At 31.4% G+C, this 21,835-nt stretch overlaps 1 protein-coding gene across 1 annotated transcript; it reads left to right on the forward strand.

Annotated features, from left to right (window-relative positions):
* The first annotated feature begins 563 nt into the window (after window positions 1–563).
* On the forward strand, window positions 564–2,483 carry LOC114193067. The gene is made up of 2 exons (XM_028082767.1): window positions 564–1,137; window positions 1,759–2,483. The coding sequence occupies exons 1-2, from the start codon at window positions 778–780 to the stop codon at window positions 2,317–2,319; spliced, it is 921 nt and encodes a 306-aa protein (XP_027938568.1). The 5' UTR covers window positions 564–777; the 3' UTR covers window positions 2,320–2,483.
* Window positions 2,484–21,835: the final 19,352 nt, after the last annotated feature.

Raw genomic sequence — 21,835 nt, forward strand, 5'->3', positions numbered from 1 at the left:
ATCATTAATTTATTGATGTGAGCAAATGCGAGAACTCCCCGTGGTTATCAGGGTGATGGAGATTCCGCTGCTTAGTTCGTCTTGGGTCAGATCCCGCTTATCTTTGAGTTTTCTTTTAGGGCGATAGTCCTTGTATTATCTTGCTCTTTGAGCATTTATTTCAAATACTGTTAAACTTCTTTTTCGTATTGTTATTAGCATTATGGTGTATCTTGGTTTCTTTCCTAGTTTATTCCGGATAACTATAAATAGTGACAATATACTCTTCATGACTTTGCATTTAATATTATTCTGTGTAACGTTGTATTTAATTAAAGTTATTATTTAAATAAGAGGTTATACAATACATAAATTATTTTTTTAATGAACTTAATTTCTATTCGTTAAAAGAGTTTTCTAAGAGAGGAAGTAATGATTTATTTTAAAAAATAGGTTAAAATTGATGAGAATAATATTGAAAAAAAAAAGTTGTGAATTTCTCTGGCCTTTGCAGTGTACTGTGTTTGTGTGTGATAATTATGTTGAGTAGATGATATGTGTAGCATATTTGATTTTAAAAAACCAGAGTGTGTTTGGATTTTGATTTTTACCTGTGTTGGACTGTGGGCATTTAAAGAATGAAAATGGCACATTACCAATCATCCTTTCCCCTCTGCAGGAAACACCCATCATTGCCCCCAACCCAACCCTTACAAACCCATTCATTCACTATTCCCTCTTCTTCATCATCTTCTTCTTCGTCTTCGTCTTCTTTTTCATCTTCTTCTTCCGTCGTCAATGGAGGCGTCTCCGTCGTCGAACGGAAACACCGTGGGTGGGTTCTACGCGGTGGTGAGCAGGGGGATGGAGGAGCTGGAGCGGACGCTGGTCTCCAACAACAACGCTATCTCCCTCCCTTTCCTCCAGCGCCTCCTCTCTCTTCTCCGATCGTTCCACACGCATCTCACGCTCCTCGTCCACACGCTCCACCTCCCGCTCGGCGACAAGTGGCTCGACGAGTACATGGACGAAACCTCCAAGCTCTGGGAAACCTCTCACCTCCTCAAAAACGCCCTCTGCAACTTCGAACCCTTCTACTCCGCCGGCTTCTCCCTCGCCTCCTCCCTCCACGACTCCCTCCCCCACCTCTCCCCACAGGTCCCCTCTCTTTCTCAATTCACCTTCAACAACCCCACGCCTTAATTTCCATAATTCTTTCCGATTTCACCAAAAACCCAATTTTTCAAACATCCACTTACTTCTTTATCTAAATAAAACAAACTACCTTTCTAAATTCTACTCCTTCATCACCACTACGATTTTACCTGCAGTATTAAAATTACTTGTTTTGATCATGCAAAGAAACCCTGTGTAACTGTGACAGCATCAGTTGTATTGGTCTGTTTTTCCTTTTTTTCTTTTTTCTTTTTTTACAATTGGTGAAGAGTATTCACTCGTTTTGCTAATTATAATCTCCCCCACCATGTGATCAAACTTGATTAATCATCAATTTTAGTGAGTTTTTTCCTTTTTAATCATGTTTTTTTATATGTAATTATGATCTTCGCTGGTATTTTTATTTCGATTATACTTTTTACGTATACCCGCAAGACTCGAGACAAGAACAGAACTGTAATTTAGAAATTGTGATTGGGCGTTTATCAAGATTGGATTTTGATTTTAAACTTTGGAATGTTGATGCTAATGTGATTGTAGAAGGTCATGAGATTTTTGTGGGGTTGAAATTGGAGATTTTTATTTTTTATTTTTTTTTTACAGGTAGTGAGGGCAATATCTGGGTGTAGAAGGGAGGCTCTGGGGTTGGAGGAGCAGAACCGTTCTTTGATGGAGACGAGGATTCAGACGTTGTGTTTGCGTTTGGACGAGAGAGTGTCCGTGGAGTCGAAGCTGAACGGTTTCAACGGTTTCAGGGGAGTTCTGTATGCAATGAGGAATGTGAGTTCGATGTTGCTAATGATCTTGTTGCATGGGTTGGTGTATTGTTGGCCGGAGACGTCGGAGTTGGTGGCGGGAGGGTGCGAAGGGGGGCGGTTGTTTCTAGGGTCGGCGGTGATGGTGTCAGCGGCGAGGCTACGGCAGAGGGTGGCGGCGGAGATGGGCGGCGCGGGGTCGGGGATATTGTTGTACGAGTTCCGGCGGGCAAGGGTGGCGGTGGAGGAGCTGAGAGGGGAGTTGGAGAGGGAGAGAGTGGAGAGTGTTAGAATGTGTTTTGGGGTCCTCAAATCTGGCATTGAGAACATCATTTCACAGCTTGATGATTTCTTTGATGAGATTGTCGAGGGTAGGAAGAAGCTTTTGGATTTTTGCAGCCATAGGTAAATGTTACATAGTCCTTAACATTTTTCATTTCTTGTTTACTCGGTTAAAGAGGGGCATGTGCTTCAAAAATGAAAGCACTTCTTTTTCTTTCTTCTTCATTTCTTTTTTATTCACTTGTTGCTTTTTAATTTGAGGGCAAGAAATGAAACATATCATTTCATTCATTTCTCTCACTCCTTCCTCTAAACTCCATTCCTCATATCAAAGAACACCGTCTCATCTTGCAGACAAAATAAACTTCAAAAGATGAATTATAAAAAACAATAAACACTTTTATGGTTAAATGATTAAGTTAGAGTTGTGTTTGTTGGATTGAATAAAAAAAGAACTTTTTTACCACTGGGTAACTATTACTTAACAATTGATGTTAACTTAGTTTAGTTTGCCGAGTATCTATTACTGAACAATGGATGCATACTATTATTTTACTTTGCTTAGTTTAGTTTGCCGAGTATCTATTACTGAACAATGGATGCATACTATTATTTTACTTTGACGAGCATTGGTTTGATTTCATTTTATAACTATACCTTATAAAAAGAAATTATTATTCGGGTTTTGAAGATTGATAGTTTCAAAGATATAGTTCTACTTGATTATATAGAAATAATATTTTCAAAAATATTAAGAATAGATAGAAAGACAATTATAATTCAGGTTAATTATTTAAAACTTATCGATTAATTATGTTTGGTGTTGATGCTAGATTAATTGACTAAAAACATATATATATATATTAAGATTAACCAAATTATCTAAGTTATACATGTTTAAAAATGATTTTCTAAAACAACAGCTTTTAGGGGTGTGTGTGTGTAAAATGTAATTTGTTTCAGAAATAAGATAAAGTAATGTTCTATCTAAAAAAAAATGAAATACACCTTAAACATTAGATAGTATAAAAAATTATTATGTTATGTAAAAAATGATTTTTTTTTTATCTGACTCTCCCAAGACATTTTGAAAATTAAATAAAAAAAGACGACATTTCGGCTCCAATGGGCTGGACAAAAATTGCACAAAAAATTTTGTGTCCTACCAAAACAGAACAACCCAAGTCCAATTTTGGTGAAGAGAACCGTTTTAATTATTGAAGAAAAGGTAATTTTTCTTTTGTATTTCATATTTTAAAAGAATAGTAATAATTAAACCTCTGCTTTTGTATTTCATATTTTTCAAAGAATAGTAAAAATTAAACCTCTGCATATGGCAGAAAGTTAATAAAGAAGGAGAAGATTTGTTAATTATCTTTGTCCTTTGGGTTTTTTGAGATTTTTTCACAGGAAAATGACACACCTTTGTTTTTCATATTTAAATATTTAATTAATTTAATTATTTCTTAATAATTGTTTGATCATGTTTCTGTTAATGTTCCATTCACTAAAATTTTTGAAACACAATGTAGTTTATAATATTATTATTAATTTGAGATATAGAAATTATAAAGTACAGATATGTTCTTGAGTATGAAATATATTTGAAAATATCAAAATCAATGTATTTTAATAATATAATAAAGAAATAATATAAAAAATCAATAAGAGAATCTAAATTAGGAATTGTGTTTTATTGGTTGAAATAAATTAAGGAATTCCAAGTAGTGGCAACACACTTCAAAAACTTGGGATTGGATATTACACGTTCTACATAACATTAGGAAATAAAGTCATCAATGGTCTTAGTCCATATAAAGGTTTGGGGAAATATATTACCATTTGCAAGCGATGATGAATTATGTTTTATTATTAGCTTTTCACCTTACTCTATTTTAAATAAGAGTAACAAATAAGGCATGCTTATTCACATGGGAGAAATTCTCAAAAAAATTCAAAATAAGTTAATTACCAAATACCTACCACTTTTAAGAGAAAATAAAGTAGCATAATTAAGTTTATTTGGGAAAATCTCTTGCCAAAATATACTCCAGAAAAGTTGCTCTGAAAATCTTATTTTTAAAATTCTATTTTAAAAATCATATTTCAAAAATCTAAAAAACTCATTCGGGAACGTATTAATAATGATTATTTTAGAAATTATGGAGTTGATAATAGAAATTATGGGTACAAGAAAACAAAATATTCTCGATCGTGACTTTTAAGGATCAGGTCAACATCTAAGCCTATTTACATTGTTAGAGATCTCATATCGATTAAAGATAAAATAAACATAAAAGTAGTCAAAACCTCATTTTACAAGTCAATTTTGTAAAGCTAAGTTAGATTAAAAGTCAAATTCTTAACAGATATCATAGTCATGTTAGAGTCTATCTTATGTTGTTTGTTATTCGTTAAGTCTGTTGTTCCATTAGTTATCAAACTACTATCGAACTACCTATATCTAGTCTCACATTTAATATGTATATATCTTTGTGTGAGGTGAGTATGTTGATATCCTTCATTGACTATAGATAAGACTAAATTTCAATATATAAATGTCTACAAACCTTAACTTAAAAACCAATTTTAAAGAATTGATTTAGGTTTAAAATTCACATCTTACATGTATGTAAAGCTCCAATTACTCACAATTCATGTAAGATCAAAACAAAAAAATGGATTTACTAGTTCTCTAGTCCATGCCTAACATTAGGACAACATGAAATTTGTAGAAGGTTAGGATTTGTTTGCATGGTAAGATTTCAATTTTTTTGTTTCAAACAAATTGAATTTAAGCAAGACTATCATAATTATAGAGAGGAAAAAAAAGAGATCTAGTAAGTGAAAAAACTACTTTGAATTTATTTCATTTTAAGTTAACAATTCAAATTAGTTATTTTAAGTTAACAATTCATTTTAAGTTAACAATTCAAATTTTAAGTGAAAAAACTATGAGCCTTTTTTTTTTTTATATTCGTTGATTTTCATACTCGCTAACTGCAAGACAAGCCTTCTTTTTGTTACCTTTTTTCTATAAGTAGTATCCATGAATACTTGCGAATATTTTTTAAATGGGTATCTGGTGGGTAACGAAGATAAAACTTTTAAGTATGAGTCAAGTAATGGCTTGGTACTACCCAACTAATTGCCATTTGTACTTCGTCATGTAAAATTGAGAGTAAAAATGTGTCTCCTAACATATGTTATGCGAAAATCTTCTCATGAAACTTTTAAAATTTTAAAAATTATATCGTGTAACTACCATATTTTATTTCACTATCAACTTTTTATAAATAATATTTTGGTTAAATTACTCTTTTGGTCCCTCTATTTGTCATGATATTTCAGTTTGGTCCTCAAATTTTTTGTTGTCTCAATTTGGTCCTCATTTTTTTAAAAATGACTCAATTTGGTCCTCACCGTTAGTTTGACTAGACGATGTTAAAGTCTACGCCACATGTCAATTTATGGTTTTTTTGATTTTTTTTTTTGATTTTTTTTGATTTTGTTTTTTACACGTGTCACTTCATAGTTGTGCCATGTGTCAAGGTGTGGCACGTGGCACAACTGTAAAGTGACACGTGTAAAAAATTAAAAAAAAAAATTAAAAAAAATTAAAAAATATTAAAAAAATTCAGAAAAACCAGAAATTAACTCGTGGCGTTGACTTTAACACCGTTTGGTCAAAGTTAACAGTGAGGACCAAATTGAGTCATTTTTAAGAAAATAAGGACCAAATTGAGACAACGAAAAACTTGAGAACCAAACTGAAATTTCATGACAAATAGAGGGACCAAAAGAATAATTTAACCTAATATTTTTTGTGGATTCAAAATTTGTCTATACAAAAATTCAACACATTTAAACCTTCCAAAGCTTACAAGAATTTATCCAAAGATGTCATTGTATCTTTAGAACCTCCAACTTGGGAAAGACCTGTATATACCAACCTCGTTTGCCTCCCAAATACACTCACACCACAACAACAATTAGACATTATAATTGTAGATAGCCAAATTAAACAAGAAAGTATACTTCAATTTTGGCCTATGACTACCAAATACCCAAACTATAGCTTCCATGATCCTAGGTACCCTATCACTCAAATAGAACTTGATCTTGTAGGGAAATACCTAATAAATTGTTTTGTGTTTGGGCCACCTCTCTCACTTTCAAAGAAATAGAGATTGCATTGGATTTTGTCTACCCAAGAATAAAAGCCCTAAACCAAGGAAGAAACAAGGCTTCCATCCTCCTTTATTCATAGAACAAAGGCTTTAAGACCTTCACCAAGAAAATGGTCTCTTGAGTACTGTCCTGAGAAGAAATTTTTAAAGGAATTGACTCAGGAAGATGGCTACATTGCTTGGCACGAGCTTCAATGGAGACATAATAGTGAGGTTTCTTCATCATATGTCTACATTGAAGCAAAACCTAGAGTAAAAGGAGGTCACAACACCAAAGCATCCATATTCATTCTCACTCTAGCCTGTACATTCTCCCCTAATTATGTTACGACTACATTCGTCAAGGACCAAGACTTCAATAATAGTAACTACCTACAAAGTTTGAAAAAAGGAGCAAAAGGATATTATAGAGTTTGGCATGCAATCTACAAACAATGGATCTCCCCATTTCCTCATAAAAACCATTATGGATAACAGTTTAAATCAAGCCATAGAAGTTATGAAGCGTAAAAGAAAAGCTTTATGCATTCTCTATGGATGAAAAAAAGGAGAAACAACAACCATTCACTCAAGAAAATATACATGAAATTGTGGAAGTTGTTTTAGAGAAAAAGGTGAAGGAGTTAAAGGATAAGAAAATGGAAAGACTGCAACAAATCGTTGGAAATCTCAACATTCAAATGCAAACTCCTTTTACGTAGTTCGTTCAAAGTCTTAAACCTTCCTCCTCTGACTCACAATCCAAACCATCTTAGCCTTAATGTATTTTTCATTTAATGGTGTAACAACAAATTTTGTTATTTTCTGTATGCACTTTGCTTATCAACTTTCACTAAGTTTTATCCTTTATTGTCTAGCTTTCTTTAATCTTTTTGATCTTAATTGTCTAAAATCTTTGTTGATTATTAAAAAGGGAGAGAAATATCTGAAACATAAGCTTTCATTATCTCTTAAACATCTTTTATACTTTGATTATTAACTCTTATAAGATCCAATGATTTTATTATAATTCTTCTATTTTGATCTATATTGTTTAGCATTATTTTCAACCAATAGTATCTAAAGCTATATTATCTTCTGAATTATTTTTCTACAAGTAGTATCTAAGTTTATAAGAGTATATAGGATTAAATATGTTTTTGGTTCCTTAACTTTTAGTGAAAATTGAAATTAGTCCCTCTTCGAAACCTTAGCCTACTTTAGTCCTCCAACTTTAGAAATGTTTGGATTTAGTCCTTTTAACCATTTTCTTAAATTTTATTTAACGTTTTAAACATGTGTCATGAGAGCATTTGAAGTGTTTACCCCGCTTGACACATTTATGCTTCAATGTTAGCAAATAAACTGTCTTGAAACATCAAATAAACTTAACAAAATTTTCTTAAGAGGACTAAATCCAAACATTTGTAAAGTTGGATGACTAAATTGGGCCAAGGTTTCGAGGAGAGATTAATTCCAATTTTCACTGAAAGTTAAGGGACTAAAAATATATTTAATTCTATTTTGATCTATATTTTTTGGCATTATTTTCAACCAATAGTATCGAGTAACTATGAAATGATCACTTCTTAGATTATACATTTTACTTATTTCTTTACCACTCGCAAATGACTTGCCACTCACGTTATTGTCATGCACTCTGATAGTAACAATGTTTCCATTTCTATCCATTAATTTATAACCCCCCATTTAATATCTTTAACCCAATACAAAACAAAGTTATCTTCGAAAATGACATCATCCTAGTACAAGACATATTTACATGTTACATTTTCCATTGAAAAAAGACGCATCATAAAGACAAGACCTTTGGCATCAACAAAGATACACCCAATATATGTATTTCAAAAAACAACATACATCAAACAACATTCAATATCCAATAAAACAACAAATAAAAATGTATAAAACCCTAACCTATCAATATACAACATTGATTAAGAATAAATAACTAAAACGACAATATAAAACTTTTTCTGTTTCCAAACAAACCCTAAAAAGATTAACATATATACCAGTACAACGTATATAAAGACCTATGGGGGACCACATAAACACAAATAACCTTGAACAACTAATCAAAACATTCATAGAAGATTATGAAAGATGATGGTGACAGAACACATTTTCAACAACATATGAAACTTACTTCACCAAGACAAATAACTCTAATAGAGGTATGGAACTAGTCTTTGAAGTAATGAGGATTACTGGACACCATGGTTGACAGAGGATATCAGAATATTAAGAGACTTCTTCTTAGATTATGTTTGACAATGAAGACAGAAAGTCAGTTGCCATTCCTTAAATATATCAGTTGCACGTTTTATATTGTCGACTTCTGTTTTTGGAATTTTGAATTTCTAAATTCTTTCATTATTTTCATTATTTCAATGGTGTTCTTTAAAAATTTATTTTTTGTGAAAATTACTGATTTAATAAAACTAACAAATATATAACGAGCTATACTTTCACAATTTACCTAAAATAAATAAAACTATTTTTTATTGAAACATGTAAATGAAAATAATTATTATTGTTACATCATTAAAATTAAAATTAACTACAACAAATTATAGTAATTGGTTCAAATAATCCTTTATAATTTTGTATAATTAACAAATACTAACTCTGTAATTATGCTATTTTGCGATGTAATACATATATTTTAAACCAACTTCATTGTTATACTAGGCATATCATATATGTAATTTTTTATAAATACTAAAGAAAAGGACAATGTTAAAATATTTTATCATACAATGTATTACACATTCAAATTTATATATGATTTTATTCAATTTTTATATATTATATTACAAATTATAATTTATATAATATCTACAAGAAGTTTGTAAATGTAGATAAAGAGTCTTGTTAATAACTTGTATTATATGTTAAGCATGACAACCTATTGATAATATTTTAAAAAAATACACAATATCCATAATTTATCAAACCAACACTACATCATTCGGTTACAAAATAGATGTTACATATCACTAACATCATAGCAGAAATAGAAGTACTAATGTTCGAAAAAAGTAAAAGGTGCAAATACTACATGGATATTAAATATGTATTACATTGATATACTTAGTCCTTTGCCTAGAAATTCCAAATTTTAGAACATCTCCAACTCTATAGCCATTGTTAGTACAAAATTTCTTCCAACCACTTGTAAGATAGCATTCAATCATGCTTCTACGTGCCCATTTGATCTGGCACGATGAACAAATTCCAGCATTGTTAACCAGATAAATAGATTTCGTACCATGATCCAAACCACCAACAACAAAAGAAGCTTCCAAATACTAATTCAATGGACAACAAATCAAATTATTCAAGAGTCAATATCCAAAGGACAAAAAATGTTATATAGAAATAATAAAGAACATTTAATTGTTCACAGATACTTACAAGTTTTGAATTGCTGATATCATTCTCAATTAGTTTTTCACCATTGAAAAGTAGTAGTCCTCTTCATCATGTGCCTCTTCATCATCAAACTCACTCAAATGTGAACTACCACCCCAAGTACTATTACTCAAATCTTTAATATAGTCCATCTCTTCGCCAGACAAAGAAAATCCTCTGAACTCAAATTTGTTCCCGTTGACGTAGTGAACATGTAGGATGTGATTTGTTTCCAATTCATAAAAATTCATCAGATGTCCAATACCAGATTTTATAAAAACATCATTCACAGTTCTTTCAATTGGAAGCATATAAATCTTGCCTTCTGGATCCATCAATTCAATCATGTTGTCTAAGAACTCTGTGTTGCAATACTTAACAAACAAATCATCCAATGAAGCATAATCTTGCAAGACATAAAGATAATTACACTAATGCTTATATCACAAGTTGAGTAATAAAAAATTGCAACAAAACAATGCATAGTAACCTTCATATGATTCAAATGAATCGTAAACCAATTCAAAAGGAGGTTTCAGGTAAAATGATCCACAAAAGGACGTATTTGCACAGGCACATGATATTTGATTTCAACATATGACATACTTTTTATCCTAAACTGGAAAAATATAGAATCCAAGAATATTGTGCCAATATAGTGTATAATGTCCAACTTATAAAAATCCAGAAGTTGATCCACACCACAAAAGTAACCCTTATCAATCAAATGTTTTTCAAATGAAATTTTCAAAACATTCCCAACAGGATCCATGAAATAGTTGACTCTAACACACAACTTATTCCCCCAATAAACCATAAGCAGTTCTTGAAACTTAATATATTCTTGTCCATACACAGATTAAGAATTAAAAACAACATTTTTTCTAAGAACACATACAATTCCTCCATTACATGCAATTTATTCCAACGATTAGTAATTTTTTCTGAAAAACAAAAATTCAAAAGAACAAACACACCTTGCCCAGATGAAAGCACCCTAAAGAACTCTGGAAATGTTTGGTTAACATTCCTTCACCATCAGACATCTGTATAACGATGGTTCCTCTTTTCATCTAAGGTAAATCTGTTGTTTAAACACAAACAAACTACAAACCCTTTTTGCTTTTTAAATTACAGTGAAATTCCATTAAACCACAAATCTATTTAAAATAATAAGAATCATTTCATTACATAATGGTTAATTATTAGTCTAAACTATTCTTATTAATTATTAGTATAACTTTTATTTAATTACTAATTCAAATTTTAATATTCGGGACACCTATTGGTGTAAATCTCAAAATATTATTATAACCAATTTTCATATAAAAATTCTTTCTGTACTATACCTAGACGATTCTGGGTAACTATCCGGTCTAAACCGCCTACTATAGCTCAATTGTAAAAAGATGGTTAAATAAATAAGACAACACACATGGCGGCTCAGACCGCCTACTCCAAAGAATATCGCATAAGGAAGAACTGCTAAACCCCAAACTTAGAAAATTGCAGCGAGGCCTCAAATGTAAACTCACTAACGTAGGGCTTCAAGCCCATTTAGAACTTGAACATTGGTCCAACGCAATGAAGATGGCCCAACCCATAAGAAGGGAAAAACATAATTAATGACTCTATAAATGCACGTGGACCCCAACAATTAAAAGGTACGCTTTCATTAATTCACTAATATGGGATTTGAATCTTGAGAGCCTTTGCTGACTTGATTATCAGAGTTCTTTCCGTAGGTAACCCCTTAAGGTCCAAACCGCCAACATTAGGAGAAGGCACATCCAAGCCAAGTAGTAACTAGTTCGAGAAGTCAGTGATTGGGGTAAGATGTGATTTGTGTTCCCTGATATTCTGTTATTGTTTCCGCATGAACACTTTCAATATAATTTATTTTTATTGTAAACCAAACATTTAAGTACTAAACTTTAAATTGCTAATTAAACAAAAATAAGTTAGACTATTCAAGTTTACACTTCATACTTAAATCAACCATTCAACAATCATAATGTCCCAATAATTTAAATTAACCATTCAACAATCCTAATGTCCCAATTTAATATGTTATATCTTAAATATACCATCATACAATTTAACGTCCTCTAACTTTATAACTGTCACATCAATATTAAGTTTAACAAAACTTTTTTAACACAATATAAATCATTTCAAATTTAACGATGCAATGATTTTAATAGTTCTAACAAATATATAACCCAAAATCACAATTCCAAGCATCAAAACGACACAACCATGCGTATGCACATGTTTAAAACTAGTTGTTATAACAAGACTTTCCTATTAGATGAAGATATTGAAGTAAAGAGAAAATATTTAGAATACATACATCAACGATCATATTTTACAACATGATTATAAATCCCAAGACCTAGATGAAACTTTAACATTCCATGAAACTTGTGCTATTGCATGCTTCATGTATATTTAAGTTTGAGGATAAAAAAAAGTTTGGGAATACTTGATCTGTTGACTTTTTTTGAAAATATCATATTTTAACTTAAGTGTTTTAAGCACAAAAAAAATGGGGAAATTGTTTGAGAAAATTCCAACATCCTATGAATTTGGTTAAGTGCGAAAAACAACAAAGTACAAAAACATCATGTTTTGTCTAAAAAATGATGACTTAATGCACAAAAAATCATGCAAGATGCAAGTATTTCATTTTACAAAAGATAGAACACTAGTCTTATTTTATGTTTGACAAAACACAAACGCATTCAAACGATAGGTACATAAAAGTGAGCATTGTACCTAAAAGAAAATACATAAATAATTATTCTGTTATAAGGAATGTCTACTACTTTCATCTCACAAAAGAGATATGTTGGACAAGAACAATGTTTCATCATAAGGATATCTTCAATAAATAGTTAAAGCTATTTTTCTTCACCAAATATTTGTATCATGTATCGTCAATTTTAGAAGAATTGTCTACTTCACTAAAAAGTATTTATCATATGTTTTAAATATAATAGTTTAATATGTTAATACTCTACATTATATTCTTTTAATAGTTTTAAGACTTTATGGTTTAATTTTAATTATGTGACTAATTATTTATCTGACTAATTATGACTTTCATGTTTAAAACACGAAATGAATGTTAGCAACGACAAAATTGTATACAATAAAAATACTAATTTAAACTAACCATTCACAAATTTTTTTTATTTTGGTGATTTCATATTCAATGATTTTGATTTATTTTCCACTTCAAATATAATTTTTTTTACAATATCACAACTAAATATTGTTTACATATCATGTAAATTGATTTATTTTATTTAATTAGTTAATTTAATAGTTAATTATTATTTATGTGTGTCATTGTAGTGTGTCAATCAAGGTGTGGATTATTTGATTATGAATTTAGGCCATATGGAAGAATCCTAGAAGCCATCAACTCTTATTCAATGGTGGCTTGTACAGGTGAAGGCTTTGCGTGTGGAGCCTTGATTGTGCATTACGTGGAATGCTCATTCGTGATTGTATGCTGGAGGCAATTGGGCCTCCACACATGGTTGGAGGTTGGTTGGTTTGTTAGAGGGAGGTTTGCTACTTGGTGAGGCATATGTATTACTTTTTCTTTGGGGTTTCATATTCCTTGGGGTTACTTACATGATCAAGATTACAAAAAATCATCTTTCTCTAAATCTTCAAATTTTGGGTACAAAAACATACACTTTCTCATATCCTTAATAATGTGTGTGATATTCCTTTATCCCAAATACCTTCTCCTTGTATAAAGGGAGATATGATTTCTATGTAGATTTATGAAGAAGTTTATGTAGACGGTTACAACATGATGAGGTGTTATTTCTGGTAGGGAAAATAGTTGGTGCGAAAATAAAACAACATTATCGTCCAAAGGTGGTTGGTGCACAATATGTGACTAATGGCTCTTTAACTTAAGTGGTAAAGTCTGTGATGAAGCCTGTGATGGAACTTGTGGTGGAGCCTGTAATGGAGCCTATGGTGGAGCTTGTGGTGACGTTTGTGGTGGAGCTTATGGTGGAGCCTGTGATTCAGTCTTTTATGGTGCAACCTATTGCTCAGCCATAACTTGAGCCAATGGTGGGTAATCATGACAATATTTGTAATGTTAAGAATCTAGATGGTGTTGTGTAAGTGAAATCTGATTACTTGAGTGATATGCCTTCTTTGGAGGATGTCACTCCTATTGTGGATAGTTTGTAGGATTTACATCAATTAGATTCAACTTATAGTAGTTTAGTGGTGGATCCTAATCCTTTGGCATTTAAGGAGGTTCATTTTGCATAGAAATTTAAAATAACTTCTAAATAAGCTAATATGCTTGATTAGAGGAAAAATTCTAATACTGAAGAGGATGATGAGTCGGTTCAAACTACAAGAAAACTTGATATGGGTAGACCAAAGAAAGTTGATATTAATTCCTCCAAAACAAAAACTTCTAAAAGTTAAAGGTCTTTTATGGAATTTGAATAATGATAAATTTGTTAATTTGGTGAGGAATTTGCCTTTTTCTTGAAACATGGAGGTCAAAGTGTGCAATGATTTTTGTGAAAGAAATCATGATTTTTCAATATATATATATATATATATATATATATATATATATATTATTGGCTATTTCAATTAATTTTAATTTTAATACCTATTTCAATTAATTACTATTTAAAAATCATTAATTATTGTACTGTACCTAGCCAAACTCAATCAAGTAAATAGTACACACGTCAAAACCACATACCATCTAGTACCCGGACACCACCAGCACTAGCCATCTAGGCAGGTAGCCGGCCAAAACCGACTACTTGCCTAGAAGGCTAGCCCACTTCAATACACCTCTGGAACCTGTTTTAAGACCAGGCCCACTCATGGCCCAAGCTGGGGCCCAAGCTAGAGCCCAAGTCAAGGCCCAGCCTATGAAATGGTCAAACGTCATTAATGTCTATAAATACACGTGGACCCCATTACTTAAAGGTACGCATTCATTAATTGCTGATTTGACTCTTTGAGAGCTTTGACTTACTTGAGCTTCGGAGATTCTTCTGCAGGTAACCCCTCCTGGGTTCAAGCCGACATCTATCGAATGGGAAGAGGCCAACTGAGGAGATAGCGGACTACATGGTAAGGTGACTCTTGTGTCTGACTTCTTGTTTGTTCTCTGCAAGAACAATTATTTTTAAAGGTTTAAATAAATTATTTTGTACTCTATTTAATTATTTCATTAATATTTAAGTTTTCTAATTAGTATTACCTATTAACAAATTATGTGTTGGATTTTATTAGAAACTAGTCTTTTTTAATATTAAATATCTCGACGAGTTATGAAATGGTTGAATTTGTTCACCTCCTCTAAAACACTTTGTATTTGAGTTATTACTTTGCTTTTATTTCAGTTTGAATAGAAGGTTCACCAATCTTTTTCACCTACTTTTTCTTTCAGAATCCAAAACCCTTATTCGACAACACATAAATCATACTTCAAAGAATGATAAAAGGAAACTTCGACGCCATCCACTTAAATGATAAGGTATACTAATATGTTTCTAATGTTAGTGTTTTCCTTTCTCTTTTTTTTTTCTTCTTATTTTTGAAAGAAGTTTTGTTATTATTTTTTTTGAGATTGATATCATTACGTTTACTTATCCCTATCTCAAGTTTTGCCCTATTATTTCCAGCTTTCACATTATTTTTGTTTCGTATGTTTCATTTTGTTTAATATATGTTCAGTTGTATTTTTGGAAATGTTTTCCAGAAATTCTTTTAAGATCTTTTGTTTCCCACTTCAATAATCACTTAAGAAAAAATAATTTTACTTTTTTAATCGTTGTCAACGCCCAATTTAATTGTGATAAATAAAATTTGGTTTTAAAAGATCTAAAAATAGGTAGTAAATAATTTTATTTTTAAATTAAAAATAATATTTTTATATTAAAAGAATAATTTTAAATTGAAAAACTTAATTTAAAATACAACAAAAACAAAAATCTAAAAATTGCAATTTAAAAAAAAAAGTATGATGAAAAAAGAATAGGTAAAGAAAGAGCAAAGGAAAAGGTGATGTAAACTAAAGAACTATTGCCTGTTTCGTTGGTCCAACCTTGATAAGAAAACAGTTTTCTTTTACACCATTCAATTTGGGGGTTTCTTCCAGCACTCCCAATATTTCTTCTGCACCTCCAAATATTCATGCTCTTCCATTTATGCCCTTAGAAAATTAAATAAATAAAAAAAGTTTAATTAGGTAAACGCAATAATTGAACAATTATGAATGACAGAGTTAGTTGGCTGCCTGAATTAATTACCGGCCAGTCGTTTATATACCCTGCACCCCTCTTCAGTTTCACTTAAGGTTGCACTTACACTTACTTACTTTCACTTTCACTACACAAAATTTCGTGGTTGAAGTGTGAAATTCCATTTGCTTCATTTCTTCTCAGGAAAAGAGGTACGCGCATTTAGAATGGAAAGTTTATATTTGATAAGTTTACGTGTGAGATAAATGTTGGTGCGTTTTTAATATTTCATAAAGTCATTTTTATTTACGGAAGTGTCATGCGTAACTCAAGTTATTTTTTCCATATACGGAAGTCGACTTCCGGAAGTGTATATGTAAAACGGAAGTCGACTTCCGGAGACAAGTGAAATTTTACGGAAATCGAATTATTTTTTTCCTCGTACGGAAGTCGACTTCCGTGAAGTCGACTTCCGGTGTATGTGTGAAACGGAAGTCGACTTCCGGAAGTGTATGGTTAAATCGGAAGTGGACTTCCGGTGAAGTAAAATGTTTATAATGTTACGGAAGTGGACTTCTGGTTTTTAAGTGAATATTTTGCCCAGAAGTCGAGAATTTGTTTGGTAAGTAGTATGGTGAGTAAATTTTTTCACTTCCGTAGTTAGTGGTTTATCTTGTTTTTTTTTTTCTTTTTTTCCACTTCCGATGCTATCTATGTTCTACCAGGCTTCTTTTTTTATTTTTTTTTTTCACTTTTCCACTCCACTTCCATAGATGGCTAAGCTTTGTTTTTTCTTTTTCAGTTTTCCACTTCGCTATACTAAGTTTTCTTTTTTCTTTTTTCTTTCACTTTTCTACTTCCATGTTTTTAGACTTAGTGATATTTTAATTTATTTTATTTTGTAATTTATAATTTTGTTACGGTTTGAATAATAACTTATGTTTGATTTATTATTTATTTATATTATTTATTTAACTTTTATTTATATGAATATTTATTTTTTGTTTATATTTTTGTGCGTTTTAATTATTATTTGTTTAAGTTTACTATTTATTTATTGTGTGTTTGTTTTATATTTTTGAATGAATATTTTTATTTTTTATTGATTTTAATTTATTTTATTTTATTTTTTATGGTTGAGTGTTTATGTATATTTGAATTTTTTTATATTTATTTAATTGTTTGAGGAATATTTTAATTTTTTTATATTTATTTTATTTTGTAAAAAGTGGTATTGATTACTAATGTTAGATTATAGGTGGTTAAAGTGATCTAAGATGGACGATCTCCCTTTAAATTTTATGGATTCACAAGTAAATTCGATTTTCATCTCAAATTTCTCTTCTTTTATAAATGAGATGAGTGATGGAGACTATACAAATAATTTTACGACTGATCAGATGTTTTCAACACGAGATGAGTTGATTCATTGGGTTCGAGGGATAGCATTTCATCTTGGTTTTGTTGTTGTCACTATCAGATCTGACAAAGCTACTGGTCAACCTGGGAGGATAACGTATGTATTGTTAGGCTGTGAAATGGGTGGTAAGTATAGGAGTTGGTAATGATGGACCAGCTTCTCCATGACCAGTTGATGAACCAGCTTTCCCATGAGATGATGGATCACTCTCTCTATGATGACCCTTACCTCTTTTACAAACAGATGCAGTAGGTCTATGCCTAGGCTCTTGCTCAGAAGCCTCAGCATGTGAAGAACTTGAGCCACCACGATGTGCTCCTCTTGTCCTAGCCATGTCTGTAATTACAAATAAATTTATTCGAACAAAAAATAATTATTTATAATTATTAATATTCAAAATTATAATATATTATTATTACTATTCAAAATTATAATTATTTATAAATAAAATTAATTAATATTATAATTAATTAAATTAAATTATATTAACATTAAAATAAATTTCAAATAAAATTGTTCAAAATTATAATTATTTGAAATTATATTTACTCAATAATAAAATTAATTAAAATTAAAATTATTCAAAATCATAAATAACTAAAATTTTAATTATTCAAATTTATAATTATTTAAAATTATAATTATTTATATTTATATTTACTCAATAATTAATTAATTAAAATTATAATTATTCAAAATTATAATTATTTAAAATTATAATTACTCAATAATAAAATTAATTAAAATTTAAATTATTCAAAAATCATAAATAACCAAAATTTTAATTATTCAAAATTTTAATTATTTAAAATTAAAATTATTTATATTTATATTTACTCAATAATAAAATTAATTAAAATTAAAATTTATCAAAATCATAAATAACTAAAATTTTAATTTTTCTAAATTATAATTATTTAAAATTATAATTATTATATTTATATTTGCTCAATAATAAAATTAATTCAATAATAAAATTAATTAAAATTAAAATTATTCTAAATCGTTAATAACTAAAATTTTAATTATTCTAAATTATAATTATTTAAAATTATATTTACTCAATAATAAAATTAATTAAAATTTAAATTATTCAAAATCGTAAATTACTATAATTTTAATTATTTTAAATTCTAATTATTTTAAATTCTAATTTTTTTAAATTATATTTACTCAATAATAAAATAAAATAAAATAAAAATTATTCAAAATCGTAAATAACTAAAATTTTAATTATTCTAAATTTTACTTATTTAAAATTATAATTAATTAAAATTAATTAATATCAAAATTATTTACATTAAAATTAAAATTAAGTAAAAAAAATTATGGAACATGTCACGGAAGTCGCGTACGCCTACGGAAGTCGCTTACGCCTACGGAAGTCGCTTACGCCTACGGAAGTCACGTACGCCTACGGAAGTCACGTACGCCTACGGAAGTCACGTACGCCTACGGAAGTCACGTACGCCTACGGAAGTCGAGTACGCCTACGGAAGTCGCCGCGTACGGAAGTCACGCACACTCTACGGAAGTCAGAACTCAATTTTAACTACGGAAGTAGACTTCCGTAAGTGCCATTTTTTTTTCGTCGTCAACCGAAACTGGTTCCATGGAAGTCCACTTCCATAATCGACTTTCGGGTTTGTTTGTGTTTTTACAAATCTATATTCAAATAAAAAAATAACTACATACAGCAACCAAACATGGCAGAAATAATCAAAAAATTAAAAAATTAAAATATACAAGGGATAGGTTTACTTACCTGTTGGAGAGGAATGGTGAAGGAAGAGGGACAGCGGACAAAAAAAAAATAGGAGTGGGGTACGACGAGTGGGTCACGTTGGAGGGGAGAGTGGGGCATATGAGAGATTGGGGGGTGTGCGGCGGCTAGGGTTGAGTGAAAAGAAAGTGAGGCATTAAATAGGAGAGATAAACAGAGATTGATTAATTTAAAATTTTAAAATACTAAGGGTACTTTTAGAATTTATGAAAAGTTTAGAGGTGCAGAAGAAATATTAGGGGTGCAGGAAGAAAACCCCTTCAATTTTCTTTTTACGTTTTATTTGGCCCAATTCAAGATTTAATATGGCTATTTGTTCATGCACCCCATATTTTCTTCCTGTATCCCATAGCTTAAGTGAAATGACTTAACTAACCTTAATTTTAAAAATATTAAAAACCATAATATTTAAAATCCTAATATTAAAAACACCTAACGGAAGTCATCACCGCACCTCCGTGTAGTTTCTGCACTTCTATTGCTAGAAGGCCACCCCTCCTTTGACGTTACAGATTGTACAATTCGGTTGCATTCTGAATCCAAAAACACATTCGCACCAGATATCCCTTCCCCTACAAACAAACCACCAATAATGAAAATGCAAACTTTTCTTCTTCACATTGCCGATAATGCGCTTCAGAGGCTACTGTTAGCACTTTGTTAGACAAAAACTCTATAATTTTGGTGAACAAACTTTATTCACCTCTTATGCTGTTATTCATACAATACATAATATATTTATAGACCCACATTTCCTCACCATTGTACTCTTAACGGCTATAAATGGCTAACTCATTAACTATCTAGACTCTAACGGCTAGTGCATTAACCACTCACAAGGGCTAGTTACCTATAGTGGTTAATATATTTAAGTTTATTAAAAACCCAACAAAACTCCCCCTTAAACTTAAATGCTTCTTTTATTCTCCATCTTTGTTCCTTTATTCTTCATCATGGCTTCCAACGTGCAATAACTCTTCTCACATTGTGCTTGTCCCTTTCATGAATAGTTAAGTTCTTCGCTTTCTTCATGACTAACTTCCCTTTCACTTTATCTATGATCGATTTGTACTTCGCTTTCCCTGTGACTAACTTGTTCTCTGCTCTTTCAGTTTTTGCATCCTTACTGGCAAACTTGTTCTTCTCTTTGGCCGACTTATTACTCATTGGGTTCTTTGTCTTTGTGACCGACTTGTCGTTAATTGAGTTATTGTCAATAGGTCGACTTCCTTTTGAAAGATCAGACCAGACCCACGTATTGTTGTGCTCAATCTCCTCAATCTCCTCATCCATTTCAAGTCGCCATTTCTCATCTTGCACCTCCAGTGCAGCTCTCAGATCCTTCTCAACTTGTAACTGTTCTTGCAAACTTGAAACATCTTCTTCATATTTCAAGTGCCGCTTTTGCAAAGCCTGTTTCCTTCTCTCCATGCTTTCTTGTAGAACTAAATTGTCTCTAACCTTCTTTTCAATACTCTGTTGCAAGTCTCCTTTTGCAATTTCTAACCTTTGGATTATAAGCTTTTCTTCTTCAAATTCTAAGCTATTCAAGCTTTTCACGCGCTCCACCAAGCTATATGAGAAATCCACTTGCCCAACAACCTTATCTGAGCTATGTAGGCGTTCCACCAAATTAACTGAGTTGGCCTCATGCTCCACCATGGTGTCCAGGGTATCTTCTTGCTCCACCACCCTGTGTGGGCTATCTGCATGTCTCACCATCCTATGCAACTGACTCAGTTGTCTTACCGAGCTATCCACACTACTTGACTGTCTTGTAGAGTTATCGACTATACTCAGCCTTCTTACTGTATTCTCCTTGCTACTTGGTCTTCTTGCCGAGTTCTCCACTTGCTTATGCTCGACTCTCGAGCTATGCACCATCATCAACAATATCGCTTCTTCTTCAACATCTTTTGTGAGGTTGATCGTCTCTTCCTTTCTACTTTCAAATTTACAATCTTTGGCAAAATGTCCGGACTTACCACAACTGAAACACTTGCCTGAGTAATAGTCCTTCGCATAATGGCCATACTTGCCGCACTTAAAGCACTCAACATTTGAGTTGCTTGATTGACCTCGTCCTTTTTTGTGCCAATTTTGTTGACCGGATTGTTCTTTCTCTTCTTGTCCACGGCTTCTACCACCAGGACCACTTCTTATACCTCCTCGATATCGTCCTCTACCTTGAGTGTTCTGAGCTTTCTCATCTTTAATTGACATCTTTGTTTGGAGTAATTGATCAAATGGCTCAACCTTCTTCTTCTTCTTCCGCTGCTCATGCGCCTCAAGGGACCCAGCAAGCTCTTCAACTATGAGCATTGACAAGTCCTTAGACTCTTCAATCGCACACACCATGTTCTCAAACTCATCCGTTAGAGACCTCAAAATCTTTTCCACAACTTGGCTTTCTACTAAGTTGATTTGCCACAGTTTCAACCCGAGTAATATACTCGGCTACTCCTTCTGTCTCCTTCATCTTCATGCTCTCCAATTCGCCTCTAAGTGTTTGAAGTCGCACCTGCTTCACTCGGTCATCTCCTTATACGCCTTCTCCAATATGTCCCACACTTCTTTTGAAG

The sequence above is a fragment of the Vigna unguiculata genome, chromosome 8 (assembly GCF_004118075.2).
Source record: "Vigna unguiculata cultivar IT97K-499-35 chromosome 8, ASM411807v1, whole genome shotgun sequence".
Classification (NCBI taxonomy): Eukaryota; Viridiplantae; Streptophyta; class Magnoliopsida; order Fabales; family Fabaceae; genus Vigna; species Vigna unguiculata.